General features: G+C 34.4%; 1 protein-coding gene across 1 annotated transcript in view; it reads left to right on the top strand.

Moving 5' to 3' along the window:
- Nucleotides 1–23,283, top strand: part of LOC145672699 (uncharacterized) — a 104,032-nt gene that overhangs the window by 13,818 nt on the left and 66,931 nt on the right. Inside the window, exon 3 of the mRNA XM_081741868.1 lies at nucleotides 10,121–10,210. Coding sequence (XP_081597994.1) covers nucleotides 10,121–10,210 — 90 coding nt within the window. The remainder of the gene's footprint in view (nucleotides 1–10,120; nucleotides 10,211–23,283) is intronic.

The following is a 23,283-nucleotide window of genomic DNA, read 5'->3' on the forward strand; positions in this document are numbered from 1 at the left end:
TAAAACTTACGGTTAATTTTCTTGTAGATATTGATTTCTTGGTACACTACTTCCTTTAAAAATTTGATACCTGAGAATATCATCCTTTTCAGTAGCTATTTAAACATTGCGGTTTTTCGAGAATAGGTAATTTTAAATCTCAAATATCTCGAAAGTGACATAATCGAAAATCTCAAATTTTCCCAAAACAACTGCTGTTTATGTTGTTAGAAGTGAGTAAAATTTCGTCACTCAAACTTGACGAGTTTCTGAGTTACGGTGTATTGTATATGGTGAAATAAGAAGATATTGGGCGTTGCGCAAATATGGTAACAAAAAAAAAAAAAAAAAAAAAGTGTCGTAAAGTGAAATAATACTATTCTACAGGGCAGTGGCGTTGCGTGACACATTGACGATTATTTTCGGTTGTTGATACTATAACTCTTGTTTCTCAATATCAGAAAATATAGAAGTAACTCTTTCTTTCGGCGTATTAACCATTTCAAACTATAGGAATTTTCAACGATTTTTGGTGGGTCAAATCCCACTTCATTTTCTCTTGACCATTTTGCACAATGTGAGTTTTCAGGTGATTTCATTGTTAACTAAATATAATCGAAACTGTCTCCCAATGATCTTAGATATTCTTCAAAGTCGTCTATTTTCTTTTTGTAGTAACCTACATCATGAATTTTCTTTTGTAAGATATTGAACAAGCTTTCTTATCTTGATGCTATAACATAAAACAGTTCAAGTAAAAAATTGAAGTCGAAACTTTGAAGGGTTTGATAGTATTTTACTGCACAAACTCTGGTTTGAGAATCTCATTCGTCGGTGTTTTCCATTATGGATTTAGAGTCCTAGCAGTTCATCTTGAACTCTATACAGCACATCGTTTATCCTATCTCTATAGTTCCACCTTGTATTTGAGGCTGTTGGGATACTTTTGTAGACTACATAATCCAGATCATTTCTTATTTTTAAACACTTCCAAAAAAAATCCGACACTGTTTATATAATTAAAAAATTACACCCTTTTGTATACTCAATGGACTTTTCTAAAATTAAGCAAGACTTGTGCATATCTTTGTTTAACGAAAGACTCCAACTTCCTACCTACCAACCATAACTGGAGCTCTGTCGTGTTTGAGTAACTTTTCTGTATTGATAATCAGACAGTCAAACACAGTTTGGAACAGTCGAATTGCGGTATGATTGCACAGTTTTTTTTAACACATCAAACTACATGAAAGTGCAAATTCAGCTAGTACGCTAGGGGCTAGAGCTGGAAATTTGTTGAATCGAAAGTATTCTATATTAAATTAAAATATTTTCAACTTACTTAGCATAAATTGTAAATAATAATAAATACTCGAATTGGAAGAGCCCGGAAAACATCTCTGCTTCTGCATCGCTCTTGAAACAGTTCTCATACAGCGAAATTTTTCATCGGCACGTATTTCTCAATATTTAATGACACACATCACTTTGCTCTTTCAAGCATGAGACAACTACCATCCAAATTTTTCTACTGTTTAAACAGAAATAAAATCTCAATTTTAGAAAAAAATCCCAAGCCCCAAATTAACCCCAAAAACCCCAAATTAACAATCAATGAGAAACTTAATTTTGAATCAAAATAAAACAATATTAAATTTATAATTACATGGGCGCATGGGGGGGATATTCAAAATTAACAAAAAATTGGCTACCTACCAATAACTTCTCCCTTGAAAAATTTAAAGATTTTGACGTTTCGGAACTCTCAGCTGGTTCCTTCCTCAGTAGCAAGGTAAAAAGGATTAAAACGAAAAGGAGATAAAAGGAGTAAAATCAGGAATACATACCACTATATAAAAATAAAGTACAAAAAAGATCCTGAGATGAACAGAGCAGAACGAAAAAAGAATGAACTGACTAAAAAGAAGGCGGTGTCTATGCTAGGCCACTATTGCCAGATCCAAAGTATGCATCAAAGGTAGGTATCCAAGTTCGATCAATGTTGCCAGTACCAAGGTTCAATGCAGGTTTGTATTTATGAATAAAGAACGATTCTTTAATTTCCCGTTGTTTTTTAGATTTTGCTGAACCTCTTACCTTAATTTGTTTTATATTATGCGAATGTAGTTTTTGATGAAGCGCTAAACCCGAAATGACTTAAGAAACTCTGAAGTTGAATTTAAAACTGGTTAAATAATAACAGTAATAGTAAAAAATTTAATGATGATATCAGTACTCTTAATTTCGGAATAATTGTTGTTTGGAACAGTTTTTAATGAAAATATATTTAATTAACAAATAATAGCAAAGTTGCAAACTAAAATAATGTTCTGTAATTACTATGCATTTCCAAAACATAAATGATATTATTGTTAAAGTATAATGGAAGAAATATACTCATCTCGTACATTCTCTACTCGTACATTCTGTATTTTAGTCCAGGAAGAAATGGATTATACAAATACAGTAGACTCTCGAGTATCCGGCCTAATGTGACAGAAGGACAGGCCGGATAACATAGAAAGCTGGATAGGCCAGAGTTCTATGAACTCATTAAGCGTATCCCAAGAACGATTTACGAGTACAGTACTGTACGTACTGTACAGTTACGAGGCACGTCCAGAAAGTAAGTTCCGTTTGGTAATAAAATTAAATTGTGTACAGATACAGAAAAATTATTTATTGCATAAAATTCTACAACTCAAACTACTTTTCCACATAACTGCCGAAATTTTGCAGGCATTTGTCATAGCCTGGCACAAGGTTTTGTATGCCTTCTTCATAGAAGTTTGCCGCCTGTGTCTTCAACCAGTTGGAAACAGTTTCTTTCAGCTCGTCGTCATTGTTGTGAGATTTGGGGAAATTCCATACCGAGAGCACTAATTGTAAACCTGCGGTTTTCCTGGATCTTGTCATCAATCGCGTGAACCAGTTCTTCTGTAACCAAAGATGGACGCCCACTTCGTTCTTCATCGTGCAAGTCACTACGTCCTTGATTGAATTGTCGGACCCATCTTCTCACCATTGAATCACTCATCGCATTTTGTTCGTAAACATCGCAAATTTGATGATAAATTTCACTTGGTTTCACTTTCCTCGCATTCAGAAAACGAATCACCGCTCTGATTTCACAAGCGGAGGGATTTTCAATCAACACCGACATTGTAAACAAGCACAACAAAGCGTACGTGACTGACAGCGATCTCCAAATGGCGCACGTTTCTTCTCCTTGATACAGAGCATCTACCGCGCATGTGCGGAACTGCGATCGCAGCGCTACAGCGGAGATAAATTGAAACGGAACTTACTTTCTGGACGTGCTATGTATAATCAGGAACAACGGCAAGCGTACTATATTGAGGTCCGTTACATACTGGCGAAACAATGAAGAAGAGGGGAATGCTGCTCCTTTCCTGTCAGAACTTATATTTTGCACACGACACGTAGAAGAACCGTAGCAGACGCTCGTTTCTGATGCCTTGGCACTGTTCCCAATGCAACGCCTTGCCTTCCTCATTTAATTACCATAAAAGAAAACTAGGTCGGATAGTTGTGAGCCGGGTACTCCGGAGTCAAAACACATGTAAACAAACGGAAGTATTCCGAGAAAACGCTTATTAACAAAATTGACAACAAATTCATTAGATACTAAATCAAACTCTTTACACTTCAGTAGAAGTGGGTCTGTATATTTTTATGCAAAGCGTTTAATCATAACTGATATGATATGCATGGCCACAATGAGCTTTTAAAACAACTTAACGATGTAGTCCTATTTTTGTTAGACAATCATGTTCATTAGTATAATCTTCTTACTTAACATGATACAATAACTTGTGACATTCACCTTCAATCTCTAGTTCGGTTTATTTTTATATACGCAGAATAAAAATTACACAAACACAAATATATATATATATATATATATATATATATATATATTCTAGTTTTGGAACTTCTTGTATAAATTGTAAGACAAGTTCTGACCAAAGCAAATTCTCTTTAATAATTAATATCATTACAGTTTCGGTAAAGTATCTTTGCCTTCATCAGACACACTATAAAATAAAGTTTCTAAAAATACAGCTTATATATCTCAGAAAGTGAGAGGAGGTAGTATCTGGGAACTGATCAGATGTGTCCTTTCATTGCTAACAACTTTTAATGATACGACTTTCAGTTGAAATCTTAACTTTTAATTAGCACAATTGTTATTGTAATAAACAACTTTCACTTTTGAAAACATTAAACTTTTAGTTGGCTATGTGCTATAAAATACACCCGTGTTACCTGTTCCTACTTCTATGCTTTATCCAGTATATTCTCCATACATCATGTATATTTAGTCCACTATTCCAGTTCATAGGCTCCTCTCTCTCTTCCTTTACTATCCATTCCGCTTCTTTCCAATTTCTTCCAATATTTCGTCTTCCTCTTTCCTGCCCTTCTACACCTTCGCAGTCTATTACATGTCCTTTCTCCTTCACATGTTTGGGGCGCGGTGGCTCAATGGTAGAACGTTCACCTCCGGTGCTTGGAGTCCTTGGTTCGATCCCAGCTCGCGTCGTGTGGAGTGGTGGACAAACACCGTGCTCGTGAGTTTTCTCGGGGTTCTCCCGTTTCCTCCCACTTTCTTCATTCCACCATTTCACTCATTACCCATCATCACCGTCTCCTTTAGCCTAACCGGCATAACAGTTGGACGTAATACTCAAAGATTTCATTTCAGTTTTTCCTTCACATGTTTATATATTACTTTACTATCCCTCTTCAATGTCATGTCGTCCTTGTGTTGTTTAACTCTTTCTTCCAGTCTCTTTCCTGTTTCTCCTATATAACTCATAGCATATTCTTTGCATTTAATTCTATATACAACTCCTTCATCACTTAGTTTAACCTCTGTTTCCTTTCCTTTCATCTTTTCTAATACATCTAACATTCTTCTACTCCCTTTTATGTATGTTCTTACTTCTCCTTTTCACAATAAGTTCTTCAATTCTTCCGTTTTTTGTCCTATGCTCTCTATTGCAAATTATCTTTTCTTTTCTTCTTCTATCCCCTGTTCCCTCCCTGGTCCCTGGTCCCTGTTCCTTCTCTCTCTATCATCTCCATTCTTGCCTGCTTTTTCTTGCTCTCCTTCTTCAATCTACCTTCACTATATCCATTTTGAACTAATAAACCATGGAAATGCTCTATGTCTTCTTTCTTCTTCTCGTCATCATTTTTCTCCTTTTCTCCATGTTTCAAGTAAAGTTCCTTTTTCTTCCTTCATCTGCGTCACTACTTCTGTGGTAATAAACACCTGCTGAACATTCTTTCCTAAACCACGTTGTTTTGAATCTCCCTTCTACTTTTCTTATTGTTTTATATATACGTACCTACAAAAAGATTTTTAACAAAGATACTTTAAATTATAACTTTTGTTCAGTAGTAGTGATATTGTTTTGGTTTTGCTAACATGTTATGCACTTTTAAACTTCTACGAATTTGTTATGTAAGACGCAAGTATAAATAGTACTATTGTCTGTTACGCCAAGGAGCCATATGTAAAAATGGAAAACAACCCTACAGGAACTCTACAGACAAATGGTGTGACAACTTTGAACAATATCGCATACGGAAAGTAACAATCCAATCTTTTGTTCCTGTGTGAAAGTACTATCAATGAAAAGGTAGGATCACCGTAAGGAATAAATTATGACATTTGGAAAGGTTATCACACATAGCAAGTTTTTCCATATTCTACCTTTTTCCATTCTTTACTCAGCTTTATCTTCACTTTCCGCAAATGATATTCTTCGCTAAGAAGTGATTTATAGTAACAAAATGAAATAAATAAAAATTTCAAGTTCTCACTGAAAATATCGTATTATTTGATATGTTTCGGTCTTAGAACAAGGACTTCTTCTCAACAAAAATACAATGCTATTAAACATTTAAGTGCTACAGTATACCGTACTACATATAATGATATCTGAGACGACAACTAATAATATAATTTTAATTGTTACATATTCTTCTGAGTTAATGAGTTAATTATACATATCTCTCTATATATAACTATCTCTCTCTCTCTCTCTCTCTCTCTCTATATATATATATATATATATATATATATATATATATATATATATATATATATTATAAGAACAATAAAGACAATAGATAAAATTAAATTATATCCCTCATTAAGTAATTAAAAATGTAAACTTTTGAATTTTACCAAAGGATTTCATAATTATGGAAACAATTTTGGAGTAGTGTTTCGAGACTTATCTTTGATCACTTAAACAGATCTCTCTGAACGAGTATCTCTCTGGATTTACCTCCAGTTTCATTAGCGTTTTAGCGACAGGTACATTGATATGTCATGCTCTCAACACAAGGTTCCAGGGACAATGAATAATTTCTCCTGTCAGGGACATATGCAGCAATTTATGTCAAAGCGAGGTGGGGTCTAAACGTTTTGGGGAAATCAAATTTAAGATAAGTATAAATTATATTAAAACTTATAAACTCACAATTAAAATGATACTACAATTACAAAATGTTGGGATTTTTGAGAGAATCTTGACCCCCCCCCCCAGGATCCACTCTTTGCGTACGTCCCTGCCTCCTGAGACAGAAGTTAGGAAAGTAAGGTTATATATATATATCGACTTACCTATAAGTGTAGAAGTGTCTTATATTCAGGAGCATTTCCTGCGCTATGCGATAAGAAAATTTTAGTATCATACATTCACTGTACAGAGATTAATTTCTACTGTAATTTCTGTTTTGTATATAAATCTTTGAAATTTATAAAATTTGAAAAATCATCTCTCATTTCCTATTTAGTAACTGTCTATTTCCTACTTCAATTTAGCACTTGTTATTTCGTTCTACTTTGATTAATATTTTTAAAGCTTATCGTAAGTTCCTTTGTTCCAATTTAACTTCGATTCCGCCAGTCTTACGTTTTTACGAACAAACAAAGGAAGCAATAGGCATAATGAATATGGCAATTGAAGAAGTGATAAAGTGCAGGAAGTAGAAGTGATCATATAATTTCTGTAAATTACACTGAAAATGTAATAAAAATTACTGGCAATTAAGTTTACTTCCGAATGCGAACTATCACAAGGTTGCATATAAAGAAGAGCAAAAGCTTGTCGGGTTTAAAGAACAAAGTTTTGAGAAAAATACTTTGCGAATAGTAATATGAACAAACAAAAATCGGATAAAGTTACACAATACAGAATTTCTCAATAACTACATTTCTTCATATAGATATTAATAAAAGAGGAAACAACCGACTTTATTAACACACCATATCCTCTATAGATAAGAATTCAATAACATACAAAGAGTGGAAATGTTACTGACTGGACCGACACAGGTACCCGGGACTCAGATATCTAAACTGGAGAGAATACGCTGCTGGAAGCGAGATGTTTAGAGTTCTAATCAGGAGTCATTTCGAAAGCAATTGTTAGTTAACATGGCAAAAATTCATTGATATTCAGTTTCTAGTTCACCCTCAACAGGATATTCAAAGGTGTGTTTTAGGTCACTCTAACTGGCATGAATATATATGTCAACTAGCAGAATGAACAATATTTGCACAGGGAAAAATTCAGTTTTTGAAAAGTATTTGAAAGATACATACATTTTTTTTCTGGTTTCGAAATATTTGTCAATGTATGTTTGAGTTCGCTGAAATCATGCTCACAAGAACTAAGTTACTTCTAAATTACTTTTCACAACATGAAGACCGAGTCAAATCATTTTCTCGCTTCCACAAACAGAGTATTCACTCCAATCTTTGGAAATCGTTAGGCAAACTTTTAGCTAACCAATGAGAAGAAAATGTATACAACATTTCAAATTCTATATCCAAGAGTTATAATGATGTGGTAAAAAAAAAAGTTGAACGAAAGGTTCAAGACTACCATCTTCTCTGTAAGAGTTCCATTTCGTAATACTCTACCTCGGTCTCGGCCTAGGGCTCAAAGAGAACATTTGTACAAATTTCCCAAGAGTTACAAAGATAAGATAAAAATGGAAGAAAATATTTATTTCCCCTTTCTTTCTCATAGGAGTAGAATTTCGTAAAACCTCTATACTTTCTCAATCTAGGATATATGGAAAATATTTGTCTACAGTATTTTAAGGTTGTACGGTTAATATTTTCTGAAATCTGGATAAAGCCTAAATGAGTTAACGCTTCTTTTCTTTATAAAGCTACATTTAAAATCAAATCTCGTCTTGTATACAGACAAGAGCATCAGGAATTCATTTATACAAAATTTCTAGACTACACTGAATGGTTTAGAATACCTGGCGAACAACAACAAAAATATACAAAACACTCCCCTACCTCCTCTAAGGGGCCCCATATCACAAAATACTGTCTTACAGCCTATAGTGTTAGGAGAATACGTGTACAAAACTTAATGATTCTACACACAATATTTTATGTGCATTGTGATGGCGATTCGACGTTAAAAGTGGAAGGACAAGATATGTTCTGACACTTTGTATATTAATTTGTTTTTCTGGTTCTTTCTAACACTTTGTTTGACGAAAGATTGTTTAACTAATAGGATACTATCTTTTTCAGTTAAAATATCGTATATCGTATTTCATATTTTATTAAGTAATTTGACAAGGGCAACGCAAGTAGGTACTCTTAAACAATGCAATTGTAAGAAGAGATTTGATTCCTTGCTCATGAACATTTTAAAGTTCTGTCTGAAAAATTGTGTGATCAGAATATTTAATAACAAATTTGCAAAACAAATAAATGGAAAGGATAATATTAATCATAGTAATGAATAATGAGGATTGTTTTGTAGAAGTTATATCGAAACTGGGAATTAATGAACAACTTATATTTTTAATTCCACACATGCCATTATTCTCTTATTACTATTAGAAAATGAAAGACAGCAAATACGGCTATCGCCGTCCCTGTAATACATTGACTATATATTACTTATTTACTATGAATTTTCACAGTATTACATATCTGAGTTTAATATTGCCTATTATTCAAAATGAAGTCCTACAGTACCTACCAACAGTTCAATATTAAAGATTAATTAAATCGATTAAAAAATCGGGTTAACATCGCTTTTATCAGTTTATATTATTCTAAAGTGTTGTTAACAATATAATGATGTTCCTTCTCGTATAAAATGTATAATTATTTATCAAGTGCTACTTAAGTTTGGATTCCCAAATATTTTGAGTTCACGGTAATACAATGATGATTGATATAAGATGTGACAGTTGTGAGATTGTAATTTCTCTTAATACTAATAAATAGAGCAACCCACATTATGCTTTATGTTTTGTTTAATTATGCTTTATTTTTTTCAAATTATGCTTTATTATGCTTTATTGTTAACTTCAATTATTGTTTTACATTAATTGTATATAATGTATGACATTTACTATATATTAAATATTCTAAATATCTTGATCTATTTATTAATATTTTATGCAACCAGCTTCATATTTAATAAACTCTCTACTTAATGTACTGTAAAGAGATATGCTTTACTCGAGCCAGTTTTCTTTTTCGCTTTTGTGCACTTTAGAGGTGCATATATACAGAGAAGGGAAGTTTAAGATGCCACCAAACAGTACAGAAAGTGTTCAAGCTCAAGAGGTACACATAATATAGTGTGGAGTTCTTGTGCAGTATTCATTGTTGGCGAAAAATTTTCTTCTTCTTTTCCTTTTTTTTATTTTTCTCCACATCAAAGGATTACACTGAAAAGTTTACAGAAATAAAAATAAGCTTTTCATTGTTGCATTGTTATGTTTCCAATGATTTTACATTGTAAATATTGTCTTTTTAAATATTAATACAGTATGTTAAACTTGCAGTTAAGCAGAATTTTCCAAGAATTGTTCTGTATATGTTAAATTATACTTTATGCTTTATTTTCAAAAATTATGCTTTATTATGCTTTTAAAATTAGTTTCTTGTGGACCCTTAGCCAAGTACAACCATGTTCAAGGTACCAACCATATGTATAAATTTGCTGTTATGCTTTTTATGCTTTTGGGTTGCTCTACTAATAAATATACTACAATACCATTTAAATAAAACTGAAGAATTATTTATTCTTGTATTAAAATTTTCGACCAGGTGAAGATACCGATAGTTGCGGTCTAGGTGAAGATCAACAAGAACAAGATAAAGGAAATAATAATGTATCGAGCCAAAGTGTTGCAGCAGGTATCAATTCTCACTTGTTAAGCACTTCATTTAAATTGTTTTCCAAGCACTTAAAATTCACAATTTTTTCAATAGATTACATAACTTAATATTTGAGTGACTTCAATAGTTCTAAAATTAATAATAGAAGAATGTTTTCTAAGATGGAATCCTTTTATGTTAACAATTAATAATAATAATAATAATAATAATAATAATAATAATAATAATAATAATAATAATAATAATAATAATAATAATAATAATAATAATAAAACCAATTACTTGTTTAAAATGACATAAGTAATAATTTTACTACACATACATGTACAGAAAAAAATATTAATTGAATTAAGATAATGCAATATAATAGGCCTACATGGTTTTTGAAGTTATATGACTGGTTCTAAAAAGTCACCGAAAACAAGATAATGTAAGTATTTATAACTTCACAATCAAAAACTGTAACCGCATTCAATAATAATATGATATTAGTGATAAATAACAAATGATTCAAACAAAATTCATATTTTCTTTCTTTCCTAAATAAAGAACTAAAATATCATATATTCATCGGGCATTAATTGTATTTAGTTTGAATTTTACGTCTGGAGAACTAAATTTTACACAGTCTTTTTACAACGACAAAGGAATGACATTAATAGATAAGCATACCCATTCTTTAAACAGAATTTGAACTTACAATTTAGGTCTTACGATTGTCAAATTAATAGTCATTAACTATGGGATTTAAGAGGTTTACTCCCATTCAACAACAGCAAGAATTGTTCTCGTTGTTTTTGCAAATTTAGATATTTGCAAGCATGTGCGCAATATTTTTCAAGAGAACTACCATATAAAGTCTGCAATAATTTATGAAAGAGACTAAAGCAGCAACTATCTGTTGTTTACATTTGAAAGATTTGTAAAGAGAGGTAATTCTGATCCAAGTACAGTCTGATAATTCACATCTTTCAGCAATGAGTGCAATGAAATTGCTGAGCTTCACACGCTGGAAAGTTGCTATTTGTTAGGTTTAATTCGTGGTTTCAAACTTACACAGCGGTGCAATTATATGCAAACAATAATTACGGATATCTACTTGTTGCAAGTTAGGAAGCACAGAAAGAAATAAATTTAATTCGAAGCAAGTTAGATATAATGGAAATAAATTAATTTCAATCGAAGCAAGTTAGGTATAATAGAAATAAATAAATTTAAATCGGAGCAAGTTAAGAGCAATATAAATACATTAATTTAAATCTAAACTTGCATTAACATTTAAAATGTAAATGTACTATCTACAGGGGAAGTACTATGCATTTTATAATAATATCCCTACGTATTCCTGACGCACTTTTTACCGGTATATACTTTTTATCCGAAGAGCATTCTCATTTTTAATTGTTGAAGACGTGTGTGTAACACGAACTATCTGTGAGTGCAGATGTGAATGAAAAAATATGTCAATCTTAATATAAATGACTATAGAAAAATGTTATTTCTTCTGAACTTCGTAGTTTTCTTTATTTGGAGTAGGGTATAAATTACTAATAAAGAAGCAAATGTAATAATTGCGCCTAACAGTAAATGAAAATCATGTTTGTAACGTAAATAAATAAATAAAACAAAAAATAAAAATCCGAATATTGATGTTATATCATACATTTTGAAAGCTGAGTAAGATATGTAATGACTATTGTGCGACTTCGATGGTATTAAATGACCATCGAGTAAGGCATTTTCATGGTTCTAGAATCATATAGAATTTATTTTCCGTGCTGTCTTTAGATTGTGAATTAAGATATTTATGAGATTGTAAAATCTAAATTGATTAATCTGAAAAACATTGTGTCGGAAGAGTATTGAAAAATTAGAATCAAATTTATTTTTTAAAAAAATTTATGTAATTGCTCCAGGTTGATTTTGTAATAGTTATTATTTTTTAAAAATTCGGTTGATGATGATTTTAGAGATTTGGGGGTTAATCAGTGTATAGTAATTCAATCCTTATCATGATATAGCAAATTGCTAAAGTCACCATTTAATTTTTGCAAATACTATCATTCTTAAAAATGTGTGAGAGTTACGTAGTCACTTCCGCTTCCAGTAGACTTGTTATATTTGTTCAAATTTGTAAAAAATTGATACTAACTTTCCAGTTCTAACGAGCAAATAATTTGAAGTTTCTTAAGCTTTACACAACATTTTGGAGCGACTGATTATTGCTTCAAAATTTATATGATTGTATTATTAATTTTAAATAATGCACCAAAAATAAACAATTAGCTAACAACTGGAAATAAATTCCTCGTTTTAAAATTATTTATAACAATAATATTCTTTAAAAATCATGTAAATAATATTCTTTAATTAATCACTGAGTTCATGAAAGAGGTAATGCATACAATTATTATCTACATTAGAGTTGAAATACTTAATATTACCATTATCATCAAATTAAGATAATTTTCTTCATTACAGTAATATAAATAAAACTGGCACGTATGTGAAGTTGTGTCACTGTATAAACCTTTATCCGATTACAGTCTAAAGCAGAAAACTTTTCTTCTGTCATTGACTGCTGATCGCCTCATGTACTTGAAAACACTCAGCTGCTGACACATCTAGTAAACAAAGCTATACACACAATATTTTCTGAACTGTTAACAGATTGGGGAGGCTCAGGAGTTGTACACTGAATGTCAACACAGCAACTATGTACAATGCGAACAAAAAAGTGGGTGGGACTAGACGGAGAGTAACAGTCTCGAGAATTTAGTGAAACTTATTTCGTTTATCGGAAAAATAATCTACTACTAAGGTTCCAACGTTACTATACGTAGTTCTTTGCATTTGTTGCTCGTCGCTCGAGCCTTAGTAACTAAATAACAAATATTATTGTGTAAATAACAAGTGACTGAAAACTTAGTCTTGTTGTACACTTGAAGAAGGAAACTTCTCAATCAGAATATCAACAGAACAGTAAATCACTTTATAGGTAGAAATTCTGATTATAAGACCCGTAACTTCGTGATACAACACTCACCCAACAAATGGAAGACAAGGAGTTGATGCTCTACAACTCATTTTTTAAGAAGATATTGATACAGTGATATTGTATAGAAATGAAATATCTTGAATTACTTAGTATATTTTAGATGAATATAATTTTGCATCATCCAACATTTTTGGAGAAAATGAGACCAGTCCGCCTAATTAAGCACAACCTGCTGAGATTCTTGGGTTTAGTCCAGATGACTTGAAACAGTTGAATGGAACGCCGGTGAAAGTAGTGCTTGTGAATAAACCAAAATGTTAGAAGTAGAGAAAATGTAAATGTGTGTTTTCATTACCAAATGTGAATTCAGAGCATAATTCTACGTATTGTCTTGAAATTAAGCTGTTTATAACAAACTCAAATATCCCAATTACGAGTCATCTGGAGCTGGAAATAACGTCAAGAATAAAAGGGACCCCTTTTTGTTTTATTACTGTTGTTGTTTGCTATTTGGTTGTGCTTTGTATTATTATATTCCCACTACAAAACTTTAAACTGTACGCTAGCACAACAAATGTACATAGTATGTTACCAAACATAAGAATTACATATAGTTGAGTTGATTTTCAGTTTAACATCCCTTTCAGCAGCGAGGTTATATGAGACGGGACCTACTGATTAACGTGGAATCCGAACCACATGAACTCGCGAAGGGAATCGAATCCTGGTCTGCCACGCCAAAGGCGCGTACTCTAACCACTTAGCCACGAAGGAGTTCGAATCGTATATAGATTTATAACTTATAATTTTCTAAACTTGACATTTTACTATTTTCTATATTATTATTATTATTATTATTGCAGGTTCTTACTTCCTAATGTGATTACCAGTGAAATAGCCTGTTGAGATACAAATTCTAACAAAATGCACTGAAAGTGTTCAGAATCGTAATACATTGGCATAATTTTTGTAAGATTTTACAGTCCTTCAACATAATCATTTTTGGAAATCAACACTTCTGAGAATATCAGTAAATATTTTGAATTTTTTTAGGTGAAATAGTCTTTCAGGTATAGTTAAGGCAGTTTGTAACATAAAAATGGATGTTGGAAATATCCAAAAATTTCTTTCTTTTCAATCCTAATTTTAGTTGTTGAAAGAAACCCTAGTCCTCAGAAGCCAATGTATCAGATCCGGTTGAGTGTGAGGAATCTATGATTGATGCAACCTCTTCTTGTCATACACTGCTGCACGACTAAGATTGTATGCTATCGAGCATTAACAACAAGAAGAAACTCAATATTTTTACGAGTGAGTGCTGCACAATTTGAACGTTACTAGTAGCTTTCAGCTTTCAGGCTAATGAGCTTCTAAACTATACCCTAAGCATCAAAAAATGCGATAAGTTTCGTTTTGATGCTTGATTTCTCGGCTTATACAAAACGAAGATTCCGTCACCTATTACTTTTGGGTTTTGTTTCCGTCGTCCTTCAAACTTCCAGTCCCATTGTGTACCAGATGCATTTCAAAAACGTTTGTTCCTGACTCAGTATACCTATTATGTATCCAAGAATCTTCCAACTGTGTCTATATATTCCAGATTAAATTTCGGGAACATGTTGGAGCTAATCGCAACGAAATTCCTGAATCCTGGTCGGAATAAGGTGAAGAGTTTCAAAAGTGATTCTACTTCCTACGCCACATTGACAATGAAAATCGACCATTCTTGACCAAAAATTATTTTACCTTTGCGAAGTTTTATAGCTGCATACACTTTGAGAAGTTATTATTTCTAATAAGTTTCATTGTACTTATTTCTTTTCTACACACGTCTGTCCAGTGCGAAAAATGATTGATTATTTCCGACACAGAATCACCTGCGCAACCTATGGAGAGTGTAAATATAGCGACACATTTCCACAATCTTCCTTCAAAGTTGCGAAGCCCTAGCAGCGACACTCGATACGTAAAGATCTGACAGTACCTACTGAACGTCGGTCAGCAATTTAGCAATGCATCACAGTAAATTCTGTTTCAGATTGGGCGAAAGTCTGATAAAGACATTTTGACTCATTCAAAGAGTTTCCAGAAGTAAGACTTTGAGGAGCAAGAACCCGTTTAAATGGTATGCAAGATTTCATGAAGGTCAAGGGAGCGTTGAAGACGATCAACGAGCAGAACCAGCAGTGACTTTGTGAACTGAAGAAAAGATCCAAACAGTGTCGGAGATTGGAAGCAAATATCGTTATGCATATGCAAAGTTCATGGCTGATTTCATTGGAATTCTGAGGTCCACTGTCCATCTGATTCTATCCGAAAATTTAGAAAAACGAAAAGTTTGTGCACGGTTTGTACCACATATTCAGTGACAAACAAAAACATTGCAGAGTAGATTCAAGAAAACAGACACCTGATGTGAATCCAAAATTTATGCCAAGTATTGTAACAGATTATGAAACATGGCGCTTTCAGGCTTGAAATGGAAGGTACAAGGCTCTCCGACAGACGTTCAGTTCGTAGTATCAGTCAGAAGATCCGTACGTATCTACAGTCGCTATTAGCGCTATTCAACTGTGTCAGAGGATATTCGTAATGTGTTGCTACAAAGTACATGTATTTCATATTTCTTCATAAAAGACACTCATGATTCTGTAGAGAAAAAAAAATCACTCACTTTTCACATTAGACAGACTTGTGTAGAAATGAAATAAGGATAATGTTTTACAGATTGAAAACTTCCTTTTAGTTAAGGTGTCTCGTCAAGGGGATGCTTCCAAAGTGCCTAAACCTCCGGAATTATCATCTACTACTCCATATCCATACTTAAAATCCCAGAGGAAACAAAAATCAAACAAACAAACAAGTAAGTATATTTTTTACGTAAAATTTGTTAATTATATTACACTTTTTGTGTGTGTATGTTTTCGTTTTAATATGCGTGATTTAAAGAATATTTTGTCCTCTACAATTTTACTATTATAACTATCTTGGATTCGATTGCTTTATAAGCTAATCATCACTAAAACTAACGTAATGTAAATAATCAACTAGAACAGTATATAAACATTAAAAAAAAATTTATAGAAAGTAAAAAGAAAGAAAAGAAAAGAAGGAAAAATAATTAATTTTGTTACCAAATAACTTTGCTGTGTTAATATTATTTTAGGAACCGAACATCTTACAGTTCCAAACAACAGAGCTTTTTATACTGTAGCTGAAATTTATATGTAAAAAGAAAATGAAATTTTACGTCCTGCGGTTATGCTTGCTAGGATAATGGAAACGGTGATGATGAGAAATGAATTAAGTTTGGGGAATGAAGGAAGTGGAAGGAAACGGCAGAACCTCGAGAAAACCCACTCTAACTATACAGATGGTGATCAAAAAAATGGAAACACCTGAACGAAATTGCAACTTACCAGATTAATATGGTGTCTGGTTACCTTTCCCCTTCAAAACAGTCTTGATGCGACGTGGGATGGAGGCATAGAGGTCGTGAATGATAGCAAGTGGAATTTTACACCATTCCTCGTGCAGGGCATCGGCCAGTTCTCTGAGAGAGGATGGAGGTGGAAATCGTCGCCGGAGTCGTGTTTCCAAGACGGACCACAGATGTTCAATTATATTGAGATCTGGGGATTGGGCGGGCCAGGGGAGGTGTTGAACTTCATCCCGATGTTCTTCAAACCACGCTGCAACAACGCCAGCTGTGTGAATGGGTGCATTATCATCCTGGAAGATGGCGTCATTGTCCGGGAACAACATCCGTCCCATAGAATACAAGTGGTCTCCTAAAATTGCGACATAATCGTTGGCAGTGATTCGTCCGCTAAGTGTGACCACAGGACCCAACGAAAACCATGATATGGCTGCCCACAGCATCACCGAGCCGCCGCCGTGTTTCACAGTTGGGCGGAGACACTGCAGATCATAAGCTTCTTTGGGCGTTCTCCACACATAAATACGGCCCGTGGTTGGGAATAGGGTGAAGGATGACTCATCCGACCATATCACACGTTTCCAGTCCTCAACGGTCCAAGTTGCATGGTCGCGGCACCATTTGCGGCGTGCGAAAACGTTATGGTCCCTGATGAGCGGTTTGGCCCGTGCAACACGACCCCGTAAGTTAATGTCATGTAATTCGTGGCGGACTGTGATTGTCGAAACAGGGTGGGGGAGGTGCTGATTGAGTTCCTCCGTCACTTGTTCCGCAGTGGCACGACGGTTCTGCGTGACAATGCGCTTTAATACCCGGCGTGACCTGTCACTCATAATTTTCTTCCGCCCACTGTTCCGCTTCCCCGATGTGGTTTTCCCTTGTGTTGTGTCGGCCGCCATCACCTTCAACACTGTCCCACGCGACACACCTAACACAGTAGCCACTGCCGTCACACTGACTCCAGATAGCCGCGCACCAACAATTTGCCCTCTTTGAAACTCTGAGAGGTCTCACATTTTACACTACCTCCGTCTGCTGCAGCCACTGTACACTGCTGTTCCACTGCGCCTGACGTAGTATGGAGACCGACCTAACACACCACCCCCAGCGGTCCGGCGCTGCGGGCGCCACGACACCACTGCCAACCCATACATCTGACGTGTTGCCAGCTACAGGTGTTTCCATTTTTCTGATCACCATCTGTATTTGTCCACCACAAAGTTCCCTTCGCCCGAGCTGGGATCGAACCAAGGATACTATGCACCAGAAATGAACACCCTACCACTGAGCCACCACGGCTCCGAATTTATATGTAAGTGGAAGGATACTGGAATACTAATTTCAATATAACCTACATGCAAGAAAATATGATTCCAATAGAGAAAGTCGCTGATCAGTGCTGAGGAGGACAGTGTCAAAGAAATTATTTTAGTTGATTGGGTAACGTTGGTTGATTAATTGAAGTTTAATATTCAGTTTCATCACCAATACGGTATGAGACACAACAGTGAATTCAATGCCATGTTCACAAAAGCTCTCCACTAACTTCTATCCTTAGCCAATTGCATCAAGTTTCTACTTTCTATTACTATTTCTGCGAGATCCATCTTAACATTGTCCTCCCATCTGCGCCTAGGTCTTCCTAATGGTCGTCTTTAGATTAGTGTTCCATTTAAGACTTTGAAAGCGTTCTTATTTTCATCCATCCTGGCTACGTGACCTGCCCATCGGAGCCTCCTACATTTGATGACCCTAACAATGTTTGGTAAACCGAATAAATTATATAGTTCCTCGTTCTGAAATTTCCACCAACTCCCATTCCCGTTCATCTTGGGTCCGAATATTCGTGTCAAGATTTGTTCTCAAATACTTTCAGTCTACGATCTTCCCTCACAGTAAGCGACCATCGTGTTTCATATGAACGGTAACATATAAAGTGGCAAACACGTGGTTCGAAACAGACTGTGAATGAATATGAGAAAAGAAAACTTTTAATACGAAATTACTTTTATTTTCTATGTATTTCATTTCATATTGATGCATTTTGTTTATACGAGGATGACTCAGAAAGTAGTGCCTCCAAGGTGATATCTTTACAATACAATACAATACAATACAATTTGTTGGAAAGCTTGCAATGTCAGCTACAAATGAGGTCATCATTTTTCAACATAGACCCTATTACGGGCAACACACTTGCGCCAAAGCTAAAGAAGGTTTTTCATGTTATCGGCGAAGAATTGTGGTGGTTGCTGGTAACACAATTGCCGAACAGCTGGTTCTACCCTAGCGTCACAACTATAGCGTTCTACCTTAAGGTGATCTTTAAGTTTAGGGGAACGGCGCAAGATACGAACTATAGGCAGGTTGAGGCAGAATATCAAAAAAAATTTGCCTACAGATGGGACAAGTTTGAAATTTTTGGCGGCGGAGAGGACGTTTAGCGGTGCTGCATCGCCTAACGCTTCGTTTCTGGATCGTAACGGTATATCCACGAATCGTCGCCGGCGATAAATGTTCCGGGTGCACAACCTTCCGCAGTCAGAAATTCAATGACAGCACGCTGTTTCAACCGCAGGTAACCTAACCTCACCACTTTATGCCATGGATTGCTCCACTATTCTGGAACGAGAAGAAATAGGAAGGTAAAACATGTGATATTCTATAGCTTAAACATCAGTGCATCAATAATAAACAGTTCGGAATTCTTACAGTATTATTGACCAAGTAATGAGCTTGCAGTCATTACCTTCTGAATCTCCCATGTATAAAGTACAATATATACCAAATTTTGACCTAAATTGAGGAAAACTGCATAAAGTTTTCACACTATATTCGAACCACAGTTATACAGTAGATCGAAAGAATAAAGTTCTCTCCAAAGTTTCGTACTATAAAATAGGCTATATAACTTCTAATATCACAAATTTCCTACGGTAGCTACTACATTAACTTTCTTCTTAGTTCCTTCTGTTTATATGTTGTTGTTTTTGAGAATCTAGTTAAAAGAAGAAGACATTTTTCCAGTTCCGTGAATGATCTCCTTAATTTCCAGAACTTCAGAATCAGAATGAAAGAAAAATGATAAAGAAGTTAAAAATTAAGATTTGTGTGAAATTCCTTACCAAAAGTATATTCTCTTCTCTTAAAGAAAAACATCTTTTCTTGAATTTAATTTCACCTAAATCACAAGTTTCCACAGTCATCATCATTATCACAGGTATCCTACCATTATTGGCAGGTCACTTGCCGCAACTGAAAAGCTTCCATGCTCCACGGTCTTCCGCTAACCTCTTCGTCTTCACGTACAATTTTTCTGTTTTGATATCGCCCATTAATTGTAGTCTCCTCCGTCCCCTTCCTCTCTTTCCTGCTCCCATACCTTCTAGCACGTCCCTCATGATACAGTTATCCAATGTCCCAACCAGTTTATCTTCCTTTTCTTAATAATATTCAAAATTTTTCATCTCTTCTGTACCATTTCCATCACTCTCTCATTCATTTTCTGCTCGACCCAACTAATTCACTTCATTCTTCTCCACACCCACATTTCGAAAGCTTCCGTCGTTTTTTTTTTTTTTTTATCATTTTTGCGTAATGTCCATGTTTCTTATCCATACAGTACAATACTCCACAACAAGTATATTATGAATCTTTTTCTCAACTCTTCCCCTTCCCCCAAGAAATAATATTTTTATTCTATATACTTCACAACCCTTCTTCAAGTATTCTAACATTTTATTGATTTTCTCTTCAATTCTGCAACAAGCGCCATATCATCTGAAAATCGTTTCAGTACCAGAAGGTTATTAAATTTTTCTCTACATTAATTCTACCACCTTCATTAAACTTCTACAGTGAACTCAGAGAATAGCCTTGCAGAAGATAGGCATGATTTTCAAATAAGGTAGAAAATGTTGTTGTAGCAAAGGATATTTGAATGAACAATTCTAGCGAAGTCACAGCGTGATTCTCTTAAAATCAGAATTTATAGCATTTATGTGATTCGTTACAAAAGAGCTCACAGACACACTTCGCTTCCAAGCGGCGAAGTTCTCGCCAACTTAATGTCAATAAATAGAAAGCAAATTTTATGAAACGTGGTCTGGTTGTGTGTCAATGTAAGTCATAATAATGGGAAGAACGTGTGACTAGTTTATTCCGGAAAAGAGTTTCAAAGAGAGATGGAAAGCACCAGAAGAATAAAGATATTGTCCACAGAATTCTTGGCAGAGAATACTTTGAAAATAAGAATTATAAGAATGACAAAAATTGTAGTAAATATCAAAAACTAAATCAAAATATATCAATCTTGTCCAAGAATTTTAGGAATGATCCAAAAAATGCATCGAAAGATTGTGATCTTGCGTAGTAATTAGCTTTTGGATCAGAAGCCACAGAATTTTTGGACGGCCCTTAAATCGAGTTTTCGTATTTTCTTCGGAAAAAAGACCATGATATTGAGTAACTGATAGTTTGGGTTTGGGTACACTCAGGAGCAAAAATGAGGTAGAACGCGGGAGTACACCTTTACATCACTTCCAAAAAGTATCTCTGGCGTCCCCCCACTTCCTAAAAATTACAATGGGCAAAGATATGCACGGGGGTGGCGTGACGTCATCCGTCCCCAACTTTCTCAGATTCACATTTACCCTTGGCACACTATATGTAGATCTTTAGATGTAAGGCGTACAAGAAAAATTTTAACTGAAATATATTTGATTTTTTGATCCAATAAAAAAAAGTGTAATAATATGTAAAGGGGAAATTATGAAAAATAAGGAAGTAAGAAGCTGCCTGGGAAACGCTAGAATAAAGTCCAGTTAAAATATGGAAACAGTACTAATAAGGAAATAATTTAAAATGATCGTGTCCGTAAATATGTATGCGAAAGGAAAGGAAAGCAATATAACTCTTTTTGCTATATGATGAAAATAGAGACTAGCAGATAACTGGTTTACAATCTCGTCTTTGTGTGGAAAGACCCAGGATCGATCCGGAAATATAACACATATGATACAAATGTTACGTTAGATTTACAATCCAAATTCATATAACCTCCATGATGAAAACAACATATCTTGAAGGCAATTCAAACTTACTGTCTCTGGCGACTTCTCATACAACTTTACTTCTTGTAAAAATGAGAATAATCTTTCTTCCGTAGAAATAACATTTGACAAAAAAAGGATTCTTTACTGTAATTATATAAATTAAAAAGGCTTGATAAATTTTTTAGTGGGGTTTCTATCAACTTGTATGACATATAAAAGAGAATATACTAAAATTCTTGTATCATTGAGAACATTAAGTCACCAGAGAGTGGGGACTCAAAATGACTGAAACTCTATGTTCCGAAGCCAATGTTTTGTTCTGAGCTCTTATCACAGATGAGAGTAGATCTAATTTCATCACAGTTTCAATACAAAAGTCATTAATGTATCCTAACACCAATGTGTGTTTGTTTAACATTATCTTCGTCATAATCATCATCATAAATTTTGGAAATTTCTTTATCTAAGCCTTTTCCATTTTGAAGTATATTTTGCATAGCAACGTTTCAGTTTACTTAAGTATGTTTCAATTCCATATTAGATGTTTCACAATTTGGTATAGTCGTTTTCTGGCTGTGTTATTTTAAAGATCCTTGTCTCATTCAGCCATCTGGAGAAACCCTGAATTGGAAACGAAACTTCCAAGTACATTCAGTGTTTTCTTTCCTTGTAGTTTTCTTTGCTTATATTATTGATATTTATTTCTTAAATGATTTGTTTACTTTCTAGTTGGTTTGTGCGAAGCCCTTAATCCAATCATTCACTTGTCTTCATAGTTCTTCGATTTACGAAGGTTATTTCAAAAGTCTTGCACACAATGCATGCGCGACCGTTTGAGTGGTGTGATAAAGTTCAATTCTATGTCAGTTGAGAGTCAGAGTTTCGGCTTGACGGTTGTGTCTGTGTTTGCTGGTTCGCATGGCTGTGTTGTGAGAAATTCAGTGTTAAAATTTAAGGGAAACCCGACTCAGATTGGATTACACATACTGACCAGCGTTCCTGTATCAAAATCGAAATTATACGTGGAAAGAATCTAACTGAAATTTAGAATTTAGTGGATCGTAGCACTGTATCACGGTGGCCAGCTGGTTTCCGTGAAGGTCGTGTAAGCACTGCAGGCAATCCAAGAAATGGAAGACCACCAACTGCATTAGACTACACTTCTGAGATTATTGTGAATGACATTTTGAGAGAGGATCAAGGAAAAACATGGGAGGAAATTGCATATGGTGGCAGAATGTTTGTCCCTTCAGTTTACAGAATCATTACTGAAAAGTTAAAGATGAGAGAAATCGCTGCCAGATGGGTTCCGCATGAGTTGAGTGAAGAGCAGAAAACATGTAGCAAAAGAATTGTAGAAGTATTGCTTCAACGTTCATGAACAGACGAAGGTCAGTTTCTACGAACAATTGTTGCAATTGATGAATCCTGGATATAAAATTTGAGTCCACCAGACATCGATTTGTTTCCCAAATTCAAGGAACAATCCGTGGAAAATGTTTCAATTCTATTGGGAAAGCATCCAGTGAGGTGACTTGAGTGATCAGATAGTTCAACATTGTCCGGATTACAGAACTTACCAAAACGTTGGGAAGCTATT

Source organism: Thermobia domestica, chromosome 16, assembly GCF_964235325.1.
Source record: "Thermobia domestica chromosome 16, izTheDome1.hap1.1, whole genome shotgun sequence".
In the NCBI taxonomy this organism is placed as follows: domain Eukaryota; kingdom Metazoa; phylum Arthropoda; class Insecta; order Zygentoma; family Lepismatidae; genus Thermobia; species Thermobia domestica.